Source organism: Phoenix dactylifera, chromosome 2, assembly GCF_051530095.1.
Source record: "Phoenix dactylifera cultivar Ajwa chromosome 2, Ajwa_hap1_PhDact_Kaust_v1.1, whole genome shotgun sequence".
In the NCBI taxonomy this organism is placed as follows: domain Eukaryota; kingdom Viridiplantae; phylum Streptophyta; class Magnoliopsida; order Arecales; family Arecaceae; genus Phoenix; species Phoenix dactylifera.
This window is the reverse complement of record NC_143191.1, coordinates 42,907,938-42,925,712: the sequence shown is the minus strand read 5'-3', so window position 1 is coordinate 42,925,712 and position 17,775 is coordinate 42,907,938. Positions and strand designations below refer to the sequence as shown.

Genomic DNA, 17,775 nt, shown 5'->3' with positions numbered 1-17,775 from the left:
TTTGTTCATGTTAGCTGATGCTATGCCTTTTTGGGTGGCTGATTTATGTGGAGAGACCTTCTGTTGACTGGAATTGTTCAGAGGAAGCTTTTTTTTTAGGGCTGACTACAATATTTGATCTATAAACATGGTGTGCCATGGCACACCATGGAACAGTTTCAGATCCCCTGGCACAGCAGTGTTGCTTGCTTCATTAAGCTTGAAACATACTAAACAAACCATGGCACACAGTAAATTAACCCCCAAACACAGTCCGCTCTGTCTACACAGTTTATCGTTTACTGCACACAGATATGTGCCATGTGCACACAGTTTATCGTTTATTGCACAGATATGTGCCATGTGCACACAATTTATTACAGATAGATATGATTTCTGTGCACACAATATACCCACCCCGTACGTCTCCAAGTGAAGGTTTGTCAAAGCTGCGCGGTTAAATAAAAAGGTGTGTGATAATTTATGATTCGATATATATAATGGCATCATTCGACAAACTTTCACATCCTTGGCACACCTTTCGCACATCCTTCATTTTTTATCTACTTTGTCAGTATTATCCTTTAGTGTGATACTCCACATCTTCTAGTTATTTCAGTCAAATGGACTTGCATGGAGGCACTCCTTTTGCACACCCTTGGCACACCTTTCGCACATCCTTGGCACACCATGGCATACAATTTCAATCCCAAGGCACACCATGGCACACTATGTATTCTTATTATACAAGGTATTATACACCACGTTTTTCTAAAAGCTAAGTGAAAAAGGAGAAAAGAACACCGCTTTTAGTTCTCCGCACACAGTTACCTGTTACCTGCACTCAGATATGGTTTCTGTGCACACTTAAAACTTAAGCAATCTGATTTTTTTCCCTTTACTTATCTGGTACTTTCAGATTCTAGATGGTTTAAAAGTGGTGCAATTGCAATGGCCAAATGATTATCGATGGTGCAGTCGAGAATGTATGCCTAACCTTTGAAGTTTATGTTTCTTTTTCTTTGCCTATGCTGCAAGTTCACATTACTTATATTTAGTAATTTTTTCCATTGTCGTCGCAGATGGGGAAGGATGTGGTGACGTTGTAGTAAAGGAAGACCTTTTGAAGTAAAGGAAGTTGATTGTTGATGCTGTCAACTAATACAAATTTTGGATTATTTCAGAATTTATCAATGTGGAATACTATTAAGTTCCTTTTTCATATTAATTTGTTCATGTTAGCTGATGCTATGCCTTTTTGGGTGGCTGATTTATGTGGAGAGACCTTCTGTTGACTGGAATTGTTCAGAGAAAGCTTTCTCTTTAGGACTAACTACAATATTTGATATATAAACATGGTGTGCCATGGCACACCATGCAACACAATTTCAGATCCCCTGGCACAGCAGTGTTGCTTGGTTCATTAAGCTTGAAACATACTTAACAAAGTTAAGTTAAGGATTCCGATTTATGTAGAGTATGGCGCATAGTCGATTAAACTGAAAACACACTTAATTAACCTTGGCACACAGTGCGTATCCCCAAACATAGTTTTCTGCTTTTTGCACACAGTTATTTCCTAATATGTAGAAATAATGCAATCAGTTACAAGAACGTCGTACACACTTATTATTGTAAGCCTATTGTATGGCGCATACTCGATTACGCTTGAAGCACGCTTAATTAACCTTGGGACACAGTTAAGTTAAGCATTTCCTAATAAATAATGCAATCAGTTACAAGAACATCGTACACAATTAACCTTGGCACACACTAAATTTATCCCCGAACATAGTTTTCTGCTTTTTGCACACAGTTTATCGATTACTGCACACAGATATGTGCCATGTGCACACAGTTAAGTTAAGCATTCTGCTCTCTGCACACAATTTATTGTTTACTGCACATAGATATGTGTCATTTGCACACACTTATTATTGTAGCATGGCACAAACTCAATTAACCTGGAAACATACTTAATTAACCTTGGCACACACTAAATTTATTCTCGAACACAGTTTTCTGCTTTTTGCACACAGTTTATCGATTACTGCACACACATATGTGCCATGTGCACACAGTTAAGTTAAGCATTCTGTTCTCTGCACACAATTTATTGTTTACTGCACACAGATATGTGCCATTTGCATACACTTATTATTGTGCATGGCACATACTCATTTAATCTGAAAACATACTTAATTAACCTTGGCACACACTAAATTTATCCCCAAACACAGTTTTCTGCTTTTTGCACACAGTTTATCGATTACTCCATGTGCACACAGTTAAGTTAAGCATTCTGCTCTCTGCACACAATTTATTGTTTACTGCACACAGATATGTGCCATTTGCACACACTTATTATTGTGCATGGCACATACTCATTTAACCTGAAAACATACTTAATTAACCTTGGCACATACTAAATTTATCCCCGAACACAGTTTTCTGCTTTTTGCACACAGTTTATAGATTACTGCACACAGATATGTGCCATGTGTTCTGCTCTCTGCACACAGATATGTGTCATTTGCACACACTTATTATTGTAGCATGGCACAAACTCAATTAACCTGGAAACATACTTAATTAACCTTGGCACACACTAAATTTATCCCCGAACACAGTTTTCTGCTTTTTGCACACAGTTTATCGATTACTGCACACAGATATGTGCCATGTGCACACAGTTAAGTTAAGCATTCTGCTCTCTGCACACAATTTATTGTTTACTGCACACAGATATGTGCCATTTGCACACACTTATTATTGTGCATGGCACATACTCATTTAACCTGGAAACATACTTAATTAATCTTGGCACACACTAAATTTATCCCCGAACACAGTTTTCTGCTTTTTGCACACAGTTTATCGATTACTGCACACAGATATGTGCCATGTGCACACACTTATTATTGTGCATGGCACATACTCAATTAATCTGGAAACATACTTAATTAACCATGGCACACAGTTATCGATAACTGTCTCATTGTTACATTACACAAAAAAAGAAAATGTAGGAGTAGGTTGCCTGCTCTAATCTCTCTTTCTACATATCTTCTCATACCAATTCCAGAAACTATCATTTGTACTGCAATGGTCATTCAACAAAATATTGCCTGCAACCCAGCTTCTATATAAAGAGGGATCCTTGAACTGTTCCAGCAATGGTCTCGAAGTGCCCCATGTCAGTTCCTCCGCATACATGAGCAAGTATACCCCACAGTCAAGAGTATCTGGCATTTGCTGTGGACACCCTCGAATTTCATGAATGATAGTTTCCGGGATATGGTATCCTACGCGGTCGCTTAGCCAAAATCGCAGAAATGATGCCTACATGGATGTGAAGAATATATTATTTTTAATGTACCTGTGAGTCTTAAAAAAAATGTAACAAATCTTTAAACTGACACTCACAAATTTAATATTATAGTTTGCATCATTGAAGCTCCACATAGAATTGTAGCATTGAAAACACTGATGCTTCAAGTCCAAAACAAGTAAATACCAATGCCATTCCATATTCATTGGAATGAATAGATATCTATAGTTTTGGAGATCGCAGAGTTCTATGTCTCCTAACCATTTTATAATACTAGGCTGCAAGGACTGTAAAATACTTTTTGTAACATCAGCAGTTACCTCACCAATGCACAATAGATGTCGATTCACGGCAGCCTACAAAATTCATTATGTCAGAATACACATAATTTGTAGGAGAGTCTTAAAAAATTTTGGGTGATTCAAAACCTGTATTTCACAGCGCAAGAATATAGATGGGTTATCAACAGACTCAGTCTTTTCTCGATGCCAAAGCTCCATGACACGAAAGTAAACATTGACGACCTGCATTTATTAAAAGAACTCCATCAAATAGAACCGTTGAGAAGAGAAATACATGTGAGGTATGTCTTCAATTAACCTACATCACTGCGTAGTGGCCCATCATGTAGGAGCTGCTCTATAGCATCACTGTTGCATGATGGTTTCAAAGTATCTGCATCCTCCCAAATGGTGTGCCTACAAAATTCATTCCAATATTTAAGCTACTTACATAGTGATAAATGTGAAATTGCAAACTTAATTTAGGTAACTTACTCCATGTGATTTTCTTGAAGGAAGAAATCAATAGCTTCTTCATGGTACATAGGGAGCACACCTTCCCCCTTCCCGTAATACGTATGTTTCCTTGCCATTTTCAGTTTACTCTTTGGCGTCTCCACTCTTTCAACATCAATGAATTTAGTGGTTTCTTCTAAAAGCTAAGTGAAATGAAATGAGAATACAACAATTTTACTTAACAAAGAACATGATATGGACTTACCAAATTGCATATGTACGCAGAATATTTAAGGAACAGAACAAATTTGTATACCTCTATAGGGGGTGATGTTTCTTTGTCGAGTGGAATTGACTTGCGGAGCTCCATAAGTGCAGTAGTGATAGGCTCCAATAATTTACTCGACCGAGTGGGCAAATCCTCCTTTTTAATTGCTAGTGCCCTACTACCTTCACCTAGAGAGGCTATTTTTTGTTTCTTTTTTGCCCTTCTATAAGTATTTGGAAAGTGTGCTATGGCCTTTGCTTTCTCTGTTGCCTTTCGCTCACGTGCTCCAAACTTCACGCGCCGGCATAAGGAGGAAACATATTTCGTGGAGATAGGTCCAACTTCTTTCTCACCCTCAACATCAGTGGGCCAAATAACCTGATAACAATATGCATTTCATCTAATAAGCAAGATAGTATATTGATAAAATTTTTTTTTATCAAAATCAAATAATTACATACCTCCACCTCATCTGCACTATCCTGAATCTCATCTTTCTCCACTACACCTTTGTCCTTAGCTTCAACTGCAGTATGCTCTTCACTCACCTAATAATGAGTTGTATTTAAGAAATAACAACCACCATGATCCCCACGACAACATAGTTAATAATTCATCAAACATTGCTTACCTCGGTAAAATCTGTATCATGCTTAACATTTTCGTCATCCACTAAGAGACCATTATCTCGAAGGACCTTCTCAATTCTGGACACCCTCTTATCAACCAAAAACAAATATCTCTCAGCCACTTTTAAGCGGGTATGTAAGCTTTCCAATGTAGGTCCTTCACTCTGGCTGGATGATGGAATCTAAAACAACACAATTATCCAATTTAGAGTATGTCTTTAACTAAGTGCCACCAAATGAAATTAAATGTGTACCAAGTGGTTATAAGTTTGTGCCGCAAAATAAAAGGTGCGTGCCATATGGAAATAAATCTGTGCCAAGTACTTGTAAATGTGTACTACCTGACTTATCTCTTTCGGAGCTTCTAATATTGGCCTTCCTCGCGAGAGAAGGTGCAACTCCTCCTCTCTAGGCTCTAGCTTCTCGATCACCTATCGCAAGGAAAAACTTAAGTCTTGCATCATGTAAAAATAAATGTGATGTTACGAATTAATATTCAAACCTGAAATTTTTTTAAGTTCTTCATAACTTTGGCAATCACGTCCACCTTGCGAGGAAATTTGGCATTGCTCCAACGCAACAGACGTGGATACATAAACGGTGGCCGGTGGCTGCCTAAAAGGATATTCGAATGCTCAACAGCCCATACCTGCCAAAAAACAATGTGAACATCAAATTTCAACACAATGCATATCTTAACAATGAAATTTAAAAAAATATAAAGATGCTTACCACCAAAGCCACCGTGCATCCATCCATATATCCACCAGATCCATTCCCGCTGATGTTCCTTCTCCTGACGCTCTCGGATATAGTAGGTATCTGCTGCCGAATAAAAGCAAAAACGGCAAGACCCCAACTATATGAACCTAACCGCCCTAAATCATCAATATATGAACATAGTGCCTTTGGAACATTGTAGTGTACAGTTGGAAATAGAATAGTGATAAAGAGGTATAAAACCCATAATTTGGTAAAATTCTCTACATCTTGTCGTCCTCTCTTTCCAACTAGTATTTGTAATCTATTTTCTATTGCATCCCTACCGGCCTTTTTGTGGTCACCATCAAAAAAACGGGTGATAAGGTCAGAAGTAACCCTCCCCTCTCTATACAATTCTACTTTATCACCCGTGGCACTCAAACCAAGGATGAGTGCAAACTCACTCCCTAAAAAAGGCACTAAAACTTTACCAAACCAAAAACCTTCGTCGACATCATCCCAAAAAGAGAGCAAAGTGTCTAGGACAGGCCTACTCTGCTTGATATAGGGCAAACTTAGCATATGTCCAAAAGGAGTTGCGGTCACCCTATCATTCTGCTCCCGAGACATAGACTGCACAAGGGTGGCAATAAATTGGACATAGCGGCTGAAGTAGCACCTTCCATTGACCATATTATTCGGGCCAACAGAACATGTTTTGCCTCTACTCTGAATTGGAGCCATATCAAATGTCTGCATCAAAAATATTAATGAAACACGTTATCCATAAAACAAATCTTTCAAGAATGCATTGTCAAACAAATAATAAAGATCAAATTAAGAATCACTGCAGGGTAAAATTAAAGAAAACAGCAACCTTATATCAAACAAATCTTTCAAGAATGCATTGTCAAACAAATAATAAAGATCAAATTAAGAATCACTGCAGGGTAAAATTAAACAAAACAGCAACCTTATATCATGTATTCGCAGGAAACTATACCAATATATCACCTACCAATAATTTTCGCTGGGCGAAATCAATACTCGATTCCATAGCATTCAAAAACGAAATCAAAATATTATTCCGAACAAAAAAAACGGAAAGCAAGAGAGATTACGGTTTACCTTCCACTATAGCCAGCATTATGGTTCTCAAAAAGTAAGAACAAATCTTCCCTAAGCCAAATCAATATTTCATTCCGTAACATTCAAAACCCAAAAGAAAAATTTCTTCGGAAAATAAATTTGGGAAGCAATATTGATTAGGGTTTAGCTTCGATAATAGCAAGCATTATGGTATACACTAGCATTGGGCGAACGGAACCTTACCTGCGATTCGGAATGCTTATCGGGGCGGACTCGATCGGCAGGAAGACGACTCCGTCGACTGGAAGAGGACTCCGTCGACACGAACAGGAATCGTTCGAGAGGAAGAAGAAGAAGGGGTTCTCTCCGAAGGCGAGAAGAGAAATTCTTTCGGTCGAGAGGGAAACGAAGACGAAGAAGGGTTTCTTCCTGGGTACAGAGGAAGAAGAAAATGAGAGGAAGAGGAAGAGGACTCGCCCGAGCGGAAGAGGAGCAAAGGAAGCCGGAAAGCCCATAAAGGGTAGTTTCGTCACCATTTAGAAAGCCAAAAACTCTCGGGACCGAGAGTTACATTTTCGGTCAACAGGGACTATTCGTTATACTCCGGTCCAACACTGGACCGGTGATTAGTTTCCCCTTTTAATTATCATTTCCAAAATATTTTTTCATTTTTTCTTTTATGGTGAAATTATTTATAAACACTTCCACCATCTTTACCGCGGCCACCATAACTGATGGGGGCCATACCATTGCCGCTCGACAACTAGCCGTCATTGCTATCTTCATCACTATCTCCTTCATTGCCCGACCAATCGCCACCACCTTAACCGCTACTACAACGTAAATAAATATAAATAAATTTTAAATTTTACTTTTAACAAATTTAAAATTAATTTTAATTTTATGAAAAATGAAAACTTAAAGTAATACCAAGCCATATCTAAGTTTTCCCGGCATGTCTGTTGTTTAATAGAATAACTAAATGAAAGAAAAAGTCTCGCACTGCAGGCCTTAATTACTAAGTTGGTCTTATTAGATGGCTGATCTAGTTTTAAAGTAATCCAAGTGGCCATATATGGTATGCTGACTTTTTTTTTTGGGTAAATTGGATAAATTAACAGTTGTAGACTCCAGAGTAAATACATTCATATGAAGCAGAAAATGTATACCGACTCATTTGAAAAGCTAATGGATGGACTAAAGCCATCAGGGTCATAGGAGGTGGCGAAGGAGATCTTAGTTCGAACGCTAGAGAAGTGGAAGGCCTCGTGGGGGTTATTGGTGGAGGAGTTGGATGAAGAGGAGGGCTCGAGGACGGAGCGCCAAGAGCTAGGGGTGGTGGCATCGCCAGAGGTGGGGCTCTGATCGTCAAACTTGTGGGGTTCGAAGTCCAGAGAGTCCTTGAGATTGTCATTCATGATGATGAGGACGAAGGCAAGGAGGGCATAGGAGACGGGGAGCGGGGCGAGGAGGGGGAAAAGAGAGAGGGCGAAGATGGTACACCAGTGAGTCGCGAACTCTTGGAGAAGAATCGGTGATTGGTAGGGAGAAATGAATCGAGAAAAGGTACGAAAAAAAAGGTTAAGGCCCGCTTGGCAGAGCTAGTGCCAGTAGAATTTTTGCAAGTAAAATTTTTTGAAATAGAACTTTTATAAAAAGCTATTTGCTGTTTAGTAACTATATTTTTAAAGTGTTGTGAGACTTTAATATATGTTTGGTAAATAGAAAATATTTTTTGCATAACAAAATGACCATAAAAAATATTGTATAGTAAAATATAATATATATTAATACATAATAATATAAATATATGTAATGTAATGTAATATTATTATAATATTATATATTGTAGCAAAATAATATAATACAATTTGATATTATATAACATAATATATCAATGTATTATGATATAATGTAATATAATATTATATTTATAGTATAATACAATGATAAAGCTATAAAATATTATACTTATTATTATTATAAATTAATATTATCATTTTTTGTAATTATGATATTTTATCACAGGTATTTTGGTCCAAACAAAAATTATAACTGAAGCTATAAAAATGAGCTTCCAAAACACCCCTCAACTTCAACAAAATCACAGAACCAACCACGAACTCCATCTATTTCGAAATGCTTACCGGTTGCCCGTGGATGAATCAAAGCTATCCACACTCAATCAGACAGCCAAACATACGCAGCAGTAAAAAAGATTTAAAAAATCTTTGATGTACTGCAGCAAATCATACATCTGCGGTGAACTACCGACACAAGAGGCGTGTACTTTTGAAAGATTAGATTTCTGTGGGTACACAAAAACCTCGTTCGTTGGCTTGTAGGCAACAAAATATAGACTAATCTGATATTGTACGTTGGAATTTTAACGTGTTGGACTGGTCCCGCATAGAAGTGGCGCTAACTGGCTTTGATATCAGACTTCTTAGTTTTGTTAAAAATACATATGAAAATTTCCGTTGCTATACATATGAAAATAAATTCAAACGCCAGCTTTCTATGTTTTTAGCAAAATAACAATGTATCATGACCGTGTGTGTGTGCGCGCGCGTGTGTATATATATATATATAACGCTAAAGCGAGTAGGTAATACCTGACGAGTACGGATACACTCAATAAAATCAGAAAACAAAATGTCTCGAAGTGCCTAAGACAACTTTCCATCTCCAGCCCACAAGGTACTACCGGAATAACTGACCACATAAGTAACCACCCGATCCATAGCCTTATTGGTTTCTCGAAAGACATGCGTAGCTTGGAAGGCCCTCTGTCTCTCAACATTGCCCAGATATTTTGGAGCAATGGGTGGTCGCCACCGTTACTCCTTAGGCCTCCTGAATTCAACTGATGACCGTGGCCGAGTCATCCTCTCGGATAATAGAGCTGGCTCGTAAGTCGCGCCGAGCATGATGAAGGCTCACCCAAGCAGCCCTCAGCTTCGCATCAGAAATCGAGATGTCGAATAACTGACAACTATCTGCAGCCACAATCTTGGCGTACGGGTTCCGAATAACAAAATCCGTGCCTCGTCTCATACCTCCGTCCAAGATAGATTCATCGAAGTCGATTTTGAAGAAGCTTACAGGTGGAGAAGTTCAACTATGCTTTTGGAGCATGCTTTTTGTATAGCATAGCTCGTGTTATAAAAAATGTCAAATTATGGGACAAAGACCCCTCAAAAAGAATCACGGGACAAAGACATCCATTATTTCTTTCACATGCCACGTTTTAGCTGTGTTAGTCGAGCACATGCTTGTGCAGCACTACTGCTGCTGGGCATTTGGGCAACTGTCTCAAAAAGTGTCCAAAATATTCATAATTTTTACTTTTTAATCTAGATAGCATTCTCATTGGCAATATCTGTACTTGACCCCAAAAAATTGTGCAATGCAACTCAAATAGTCACTAGTACCTCCGAAGGTGTGTCAGCCAAAAGATCTCCATTTCCAGTTCAATAATTTCAAGAACCCTTCATGTAATCACCTTCCAATATCGATTAACCTAGGCAAGATTGCCTCCTATTTTCTGGTATTGGCTTTATCAATAGCACATATATAAAGGAAAAAAAGTTCGAGTCAAAGAAACTAGGAAAATTTTCAGGAGCATACATATACCCTGCATCGATTTCACATATGACATCATGATGTGGTTGTCACATTACCTCAAAAGTGGTATGTATGATGGGGGGACAGGGGTCCTACCTTTTGCACGGAAGAAAATTTCATCTTTCTTTGCACGAATCCATCGTTAAATCATGCAGCGATCACTTTGAGATATGTGCAGATAAATGAATGAAGGATATTATCTATCTTTAAGATCTATGTAGGATGCGAAGCAAAAGAAGACCGATCATATCTCAAAGGTGCCGTTGGATGCAACTTGCCTCATCTTGTTTGCGTTTGAATGTGGCCTTATTTGGAAGGGAACAACATTGCGTGCGTGCCAAAAAGGATCCCAAAACAATCTAGGGCTCGTTTGGTTCGTGGGAAGCATTTTCCCTCCTAGGAATATGATTCCTGGGAAACAAATTCGTAGGAAGAGGATGCCTAGGAAAGTACTTTGGCATGTTTGGTTGACCATGGAAAAGTGACAAATTTTCAAAATGCTTATGTTTGGTTGGTCATCCACTTTCCTAGAAAAGTTATGCATAATTCCTATTATGCCCTTAATAAAAATTAGGTTTTTAATGCCTCTTTAATGCTTCTTTAATGCTGAAGGGACTTTTTGGAAAAAAGTAAAAATGGAGTGATTCCCACCTCATGGAAAAGTAACTTTCCCATGTTTCTCATTGGAAAGTAACTTTTCCATGGGAAAGTAACTTTCCCATGTTTCTCATGGGAAAGACTTTCTCATGAAATATGGGAATCATATTTCTATGGGAATACAACTTTTCCTTCTCTCTCCTTTGAAAACTCCAACCAAACAAGAGGCATTTCATTACTTTTCCGTTGACCACACTTTTTTCCCTTCTTTTACCGCGAACCAAATCAGCCCCTAGAGATTTTAGAGACTACCGTGGTCTCAAATTAACGGTCGAGCAAAAACCGTATCACAGCGATGATCACTCAATTTCTTAGAAGGTTGCACTAATCTGACCGCCCACGGCACGCCTAATTGAGTGGGCTCAATTTCTAGTTCTCCTTTGTCGGCTGACTATTTCTAGGTCCAGGTTCGCGGCCCCGCGTGCGTCAAAAGCCGTGGCAAAACCCGCGTCTTCCGACCATTTGGAATGCCCCCACGAAACCAAGGTTCCTCCTCCACCGGACGATTCCTTCTTCCTTTATATTCGTTTGAGCGAGAAGAAAACGAGGGGAGCCAAAGAGCCTTCTTCTTCCAACTCCGGCGCTCCAATGGCCGCTGCAGCAGCTCAGGTGATGCTGCAGAGCGTCTTCGACGGATGCATCGCCTTCCGCGACACCGAGATCCGGCGGCGCCCGTACCACCGGAACTGCAGCTGTGCCTTGCACCAATCCGGCGGCCTCCCCAAGGACCTCCCTTGCAACACCAAGGTGTCGTACCCCGTCCGGCGATCGTGGGGAGCTTCCGTCGCTTCTTCGCAGATGTCGGGCGCCGGCGACTCCGCCGATGCCGGAGGGTTTCGGGTCGTCAATGTCAAAGAAGGGAAGCGTCTCAATTAGTCTCAAGCGGCAGTAGCAAATGAATATCCGGACGATTCTCTCCATGTTTTTGTTTCCGTTCTGTTCTTCTATTCTCTTCCTAATAACCCACTGATGTCCACAAATTCGGTGGAAGAGATGTATGGAGAAGAAGGTTTTTGGCCCCTCGCATGAACTCTCACGTACCGAAATAATTATATTCTGTAAAGAAACAGAAAATTACTTAATCATCCATCAGGTAATCATGGATTTATAATCTACCATGGATGTTGTTGTTTATTCTATATTATCCATTTTCTTGCCTTTTTTTTACTGGTTTTAACAATATCAGATACATATCCTTGGTATCTTATTAATTATTATTTATTTGAATTCTTTTCGAACTTTTGATCACTTTTCATATTTCAAACAAATAAATAATCCCTTTTGGTTGAATTGTTCTATAATGTCAAACTTGTAAAGCCCCAATTAGGACTTGTTTGATTCGCAGAAAAAAAAAAGAAGAGAAAAATATAGTCAATGGAAAAATAAAGAAAAATCTTTTGTTTAGTTGTTTGTTAGTTGTTTGGTTGAAGTTTTTAAAAAAGAAAAATAAAAAAATAGCGTTGACATGTGAATCAGATTTTTATGTTCCATAGAAGAAAAAGATTCATAAGAGATGTGAGAAAACTACTTTACCACTAGTTAAAAATTGATTTTTTTTCTAAAACTATTCTTAAGCCATCAAAATCCATTGGCAACATCTTTCTTTATTAAGGATATAATAGATATTTTATACAATTTTTTCAAGAAAGTAGATGCTTAATCAAACATTAATCACTTTGAAATGTACCACTTTTCTATGGTCAACCAAATATGCTAAAACTATTTTCTCATGTATCATATCTTTAGGAATCAGCTTCTCAAAAAAAATATTTTGGTGAATTTTTTTTTTTCTTACGAACTAAACGATCTCTTAGCGTTCGTGGAAAGTGGCCCATGATACTTGGCTTGGAGCTGTATCTCTGGAGTTTACATCTCTCCATATTTAAGTTTAATACCTCCTCCCACCTTAACTGCCTGCCCCTCAATCGAAAAAAAAAAAAAAACCCTATGAAATCAACTTATAACATAGGTTCCGTTCAACTACCTTCTTAAATTGGATGTCATCGAGATACTTCTTTCTGTTCAACCGTCTTCTTTTTAGAACTCACTAAAAAAAATCACCTTCCATCCAAAATTATGACCTTTCGCATATTGACCATTGGATATATAGCTATATTTTCTATAAACATTGAGATCCTTGTTCCCTTCTCAGGGGAGATTAGAGACTACAAAAATAAGTAACTTTTGCTTTTTAATTATTTTCAATATATAGATTGAAATTAACAGTATGAATCTTAGCTTTGGATGTCAAATTATAGATTTTGAATTTCCAAGGAGCAAATGGTATTTACACCTTTTGGATCTAAAATGAATAAGTGAACATTTAAATCGAAGTTCTATACTATATTCATCACGATCTATGCCACGAAAAATACCTAGAAATTAAGAATCATGTATTATAGGGGTCCCTTTTTTTTTTTTTTTTTGGTAAAGCCCGGGGTCTAAGACCCAAGAAAAAAAAAAAAAAAAATTACTGTCTAATGAAACAAGTACCAGCTGCATCTGCCATCACCAACGTTCTAATCTCATGAGGTAGGTGAGCTATAGAAATAAATTCTTAGTCCCCAAAGCTGCTAGCTGATTTCCTTCCCTGAACACATGTTAACGTAGCCGCAGATTGAACGATGTCAAGAAAGAAGAGGATGCAAGGAATAGGTTGGTACAGCAAAGAAGGTTTTTAATCCGTTTGATAACAGTTGAAGATGTTGAGTAGCTGCAAAGAAGGTTTCTGTTCCCGCATACAGCAAACTACCAATCTCATCCCTCATGAAATGGCCGGCCACAGCCTCGCTAAAGAACCCGGCACTCTGTCATGCTCCATCCATACAAATCTGCAAGAGTGGTGGGCGTATAGGATGCAACCCAATCAGCTGCTTCTTTCGTTTATCTGTAGGTGTGTGTGACCTGGTGGGCATCACACTCTTGCAATAGTCTGCGAATATCGAAAAGTAGCGGCCTGTCCTCACCTGCACGACTCCGATCCCGGACCCAATTGATCACCGTAGCTAAGTTGTCCTCGAGAATGAGCCGATTCACACCCAATGTCCGTCGGGCAGAAAAAATCCAAGACGCATCAAAATTTACTTCCATAATACCACTGGGAGGGGGTACCCAAGAAAAAAGTCGAGTTAGAGAGCTCACAGAGCTGCCCGTATCCCGGCGCTGCAAATGTATTAATCCAGCGTCGATCGCAACTGATTCATAGTACTCTTTGGCGAGGTGTCGAGAAAGTTGAGAAATTCTGGACTGCTCTGATTCCCTTGGAATAATCGCTCATTTCTGGCGTTCCATATTGCCCAGCAGTGTAGCAGATGATAGCTTTGTCATGTTGGTTTATATGATGGTCTGAAAGTCTGTCAATCATTTCATCCAAGGAATGGAAATCAGGAATTGCAGAGTTCCGTTTCCTTATACAGATATCACAATCTGAATTGGTCTGATGAAGAACACCTTTGGCTTGTAAAATATCTTTGCAAGGCAGCTTACCCCAGGTCACTTTCCACCAAAAAAGTTGCACTCTAGACTCCACAGCCAATCTCCAAATCCAATTGAAATCCTTGCTTACAGTACATACTGTTGATCTTATCAAATATGAACTTAAATTCATGTTTCTGCAATCTAGCAGTTGATAAGGGAATACCAAGGTACTTCCAAATTCCATGTTCGACAGGGATAGTGAAAATATTCAAAATCTGTTGTCTAATGTGTGCTCCGTTATGGACTGGGGGAAGCTCAATCAGACTACTGATATGTTGTCTGCTCCAATGTTTGATGAAATAGTCAGTCACAGTATCTCTAATCTCCACCTCATTCGTAGTCATAGATCCATCTTCCTTCAATAAAAGGATGAGTTTGTGTCACCTTCCTTTAACCAACGGATCCGGGATCTTTGACGCCAGAAAATTTCTTGGAGCCGAATAGTCTTGTGATACTCATTGATTTTTCTGGTTAAAGCTGTTTGGATCCGAGCATGAGCTCCTCCATAGTTCACATCTTCTTCCTGTAAAGTTTTAATTTGCTGCTCCAGGCTCTCAGTCCTCTGAAACAGATCACCTACGTACTACCTGTTCCATATCAAAAGGGCTGCTTATGAGCTTCAGAATTTTCACTCCATGTGAGACATTGCCATGACAACCTCTTTAATGCCCTCGCAGGAAAGCCAAAATTTTTCAAATATGAAGGGAACTGACTTTTAGTGCGACTGTTGGAGTCAATTTGAAAGAAGAAGTGGACAGTGATCTGATCCAATCCGGGGCAGATGATGCACTTTAGACTCTAGAAGTCTATTTATCCAAGCATCTGTGGCCAAAGCTCTGTCAAGCCTCTCCCACACCCGAGATTCATCCGATTTGTTATTACACTAAGTGTAAGGGCTATCCAAGTACCTATCAACTCTGAATCTTCTACTACCTAGTTCTTCTTGGTTAGTAGTAATAATATTGAAATCCCCTGCTATCGTCACGGGCTGACCAAATAGATATGCTTTTAGCCACTGCATCCGAGGCAGTTCTTCTTTGGCGGCCACAGGTACTCACATAGATTATACCAATCAACCAAGAATCATACCCATGACTAGCAACAATGCCTGAAATAGATGATTTTCGTTATTTTAGAATGGTAAATTAAATGATGAAGCATTTAAATTGAAAACACATGAATCTACGCATCTTGAATCATGTACTAAATAAAAATCAATAGATTGTATTGTAGATCATAGCAATATATATTCTCATATCAATTTAATTGTACATTTTTGTATCTACTAGAGGCCATTAAAACACATGACTTTTGATTATTTTAGTAGTATAGATCACGGGGATCAAAGATCACGGTAGGCTTCTAAAAATAGTTGTGAGATTTGTTGAGCTTGAGTCCCTTAGCGATGGGGATTTTAGGTGCCTTATTATTGATTTTATGCTTGAAAGAAGTAGATACCCCTTTGTTTGAGAGCTCTCTCTAAAAGCTTTAGTTTGTGAAACACAAACCATAAATGGTGTCATATATCCGTTTTGAATTTGATAAAATATTGTCTCCAATTCCCAATTAAAATTAATTTACCTTCTCTAGACCTCTGACGACAATGAGTGCATCAAGCTCTATTTTGTAGATGGCAATAATGTCAATATATTTATTAATATGCTTCAGATTCACCTATTTGATTTTGATCATGGTAGTCATCATATAATATAAGAAGCCCATCTAGAGGTACTTCTCATTGTCCATGGACCTAAGCACTTGATACAAGGGGGTGATTGTCTAAACCACTTTCTCTATCTGCTTCGAGAAATGCCCTCTGCATGATTCCTTTCTATGCTAGCATAGGCATATATACTATCCAACCACTCTGCACTCACGAACATTTACTCGAATCTACCTTCTCCTAAACAAGGCTATCGTTGCATTATGTGGCGAAGCGAGTGATTGTTAGCCTCAATATCTCATCTTAGTTGGCTTCTTATCAAAACCAATGTCTATCTATGGTTATATATAAATTAACGATGGCTTAGTTGTAACCAACATCTACTTCACGTTGCGGATCCTGCCAATATTTATCAGCATCATGACTATATAGTAGGCAGCATATGGGTTGTAGAAAATTTATGGTCTCTTGATCATAAAGAAATTTTGGCGGCCTTATATTATAGTTCATTATCGATAACAACTTGCAGAACATATTGCTCCCCTATTTGATCGTTAAACTACTCTATCAAGCTTAGGATATGTTGAGCATCGTGTATCTTGTCAGAAGTATCAACCAACTTATGAAAGAATATCTTCTTATCAAAATATGTCAAAAAATTGGTGATGCTTTACCTACTAGGCCTGTCCAACCATCACATATCAATATCCCACTATAAGTATCCCATTTGCTTTAATGGGAGCCTCTCTGACTCTTCTTATTATCATCAAGCAGCTCATCATAGATATCCTTCGACCTGGGAGGATCTACATCTATTCTAAGTAGAGTTGATAGTAGAATATTATGGCATTTGCAGGAATATTAGTGGAACTAAAAAGCAATAACTCTCCATATGTCCTTTTTCTTAATCCTTAATAAGCATAGAATCTATTCTCTGATGCTTTGAGTTTTTACGGGGAGGCACGTGGATATAAGTAATAAATGATGGTCCCTACTAGTATATCTCTAGGCTTCTTTTCCTTCTTACCGGTAAGGGCTCAAATATAAATTCAATTTGACTCCCACCCTTACCGACAACCATTCTCACTGATTGGGTTCTCCTATAACCTAGATCCGCCTTAGCAGACTTGGAAACAATACTCCTCTTGTAATATGAAGGTCTAAATTGTATCCCGTATCTAGCAACCTCCTTCATTTATCACTGATCATTCAAACTACCCCACATGTCAGCTTGAGTTTGAGCTTCCTCCATGTCATTTAGATCTAATTCCTCATAGTCTTACATATCCCTAGAGTGATGCAATGGTGGTTCAGTTGCCTAACAATCAATCTTTACTTATTTCTCTGCACTTTTTTTTTTCCTTCATAAGGTCATGAAAGTGCTTTTTCATCAACTATCGAACCTTTTATGGACATTTATTTTATTTCTTGCATATTATGAAATTATGCCAAAATATAAACTTATAGTATAAAGAAATAATTTCAGTTTATTTTTGGCATAAAAATGATAAAAAAGAGAAAAGAATGAAGAGGAGAAAGAGAATTATACTTGATTTGGCTTTTGGGCTCAACTTTTTTTCTCTCATAATTTTTCTCACAAAACTCACCTTTTGTCT

The 17,775-nt window shown here is 38.3% G+C and overlaps 1 protein-coding gene across 1 annotated transcript; it reads right to left on the bottom strand.

The window, feature by feature from the left end:
• Positions 1-3,401: 3,401 nt before the first annotated feature.
• Positions 3,402-5,911, bottom strand: LOC120105189 (uncharacterized). The gene is made up of 12 exons (XM_089928237.1): positions 5,908-5,911; positions 5,677-5,822; positions 5,447-5,593; positions 5,286-5,375; positions 4,947-5,126; positions 4,777-4,863; positions 4,364-4,693; positions 4,087-4,250; positions 3,915-4,008; positions 3,739-3,834; positions 3,572-3,666; positions 3,402-3,471 (listed from the first exon to the last, which is right to left on the bottom strand). The coding sequence occupies exons 1-12, from the start codon at positions 5,909-5,911 to the stop codon at positions 3,402-3,404; spliced, it is 1,503 nt and encodes a 500-aa protein (XP_089784363.1).
• Positions 5,912-17,775: the final 11,864 nt, after the last annotated feature.

Excerpts from the sequence above, each read along its gene's own strand:
- LOC120105189 (XM_089928237.1), bottom strand. Across the intron at positions 4,864-4,946 it reads ATGATACAGATTTTACCGAG|GTGAGTGAAGAGCATACTGC; the intron begins GTAAGCAATGTT and ends ACTCATTATTAG. Across the intron at positions 4,251-4,363 it reads AAACATCACCCCCTATAGAG|CTTTTAGAAGAAACCACTAA; the intron begins GTATACAAATTT and ends CATTTCACTTAG.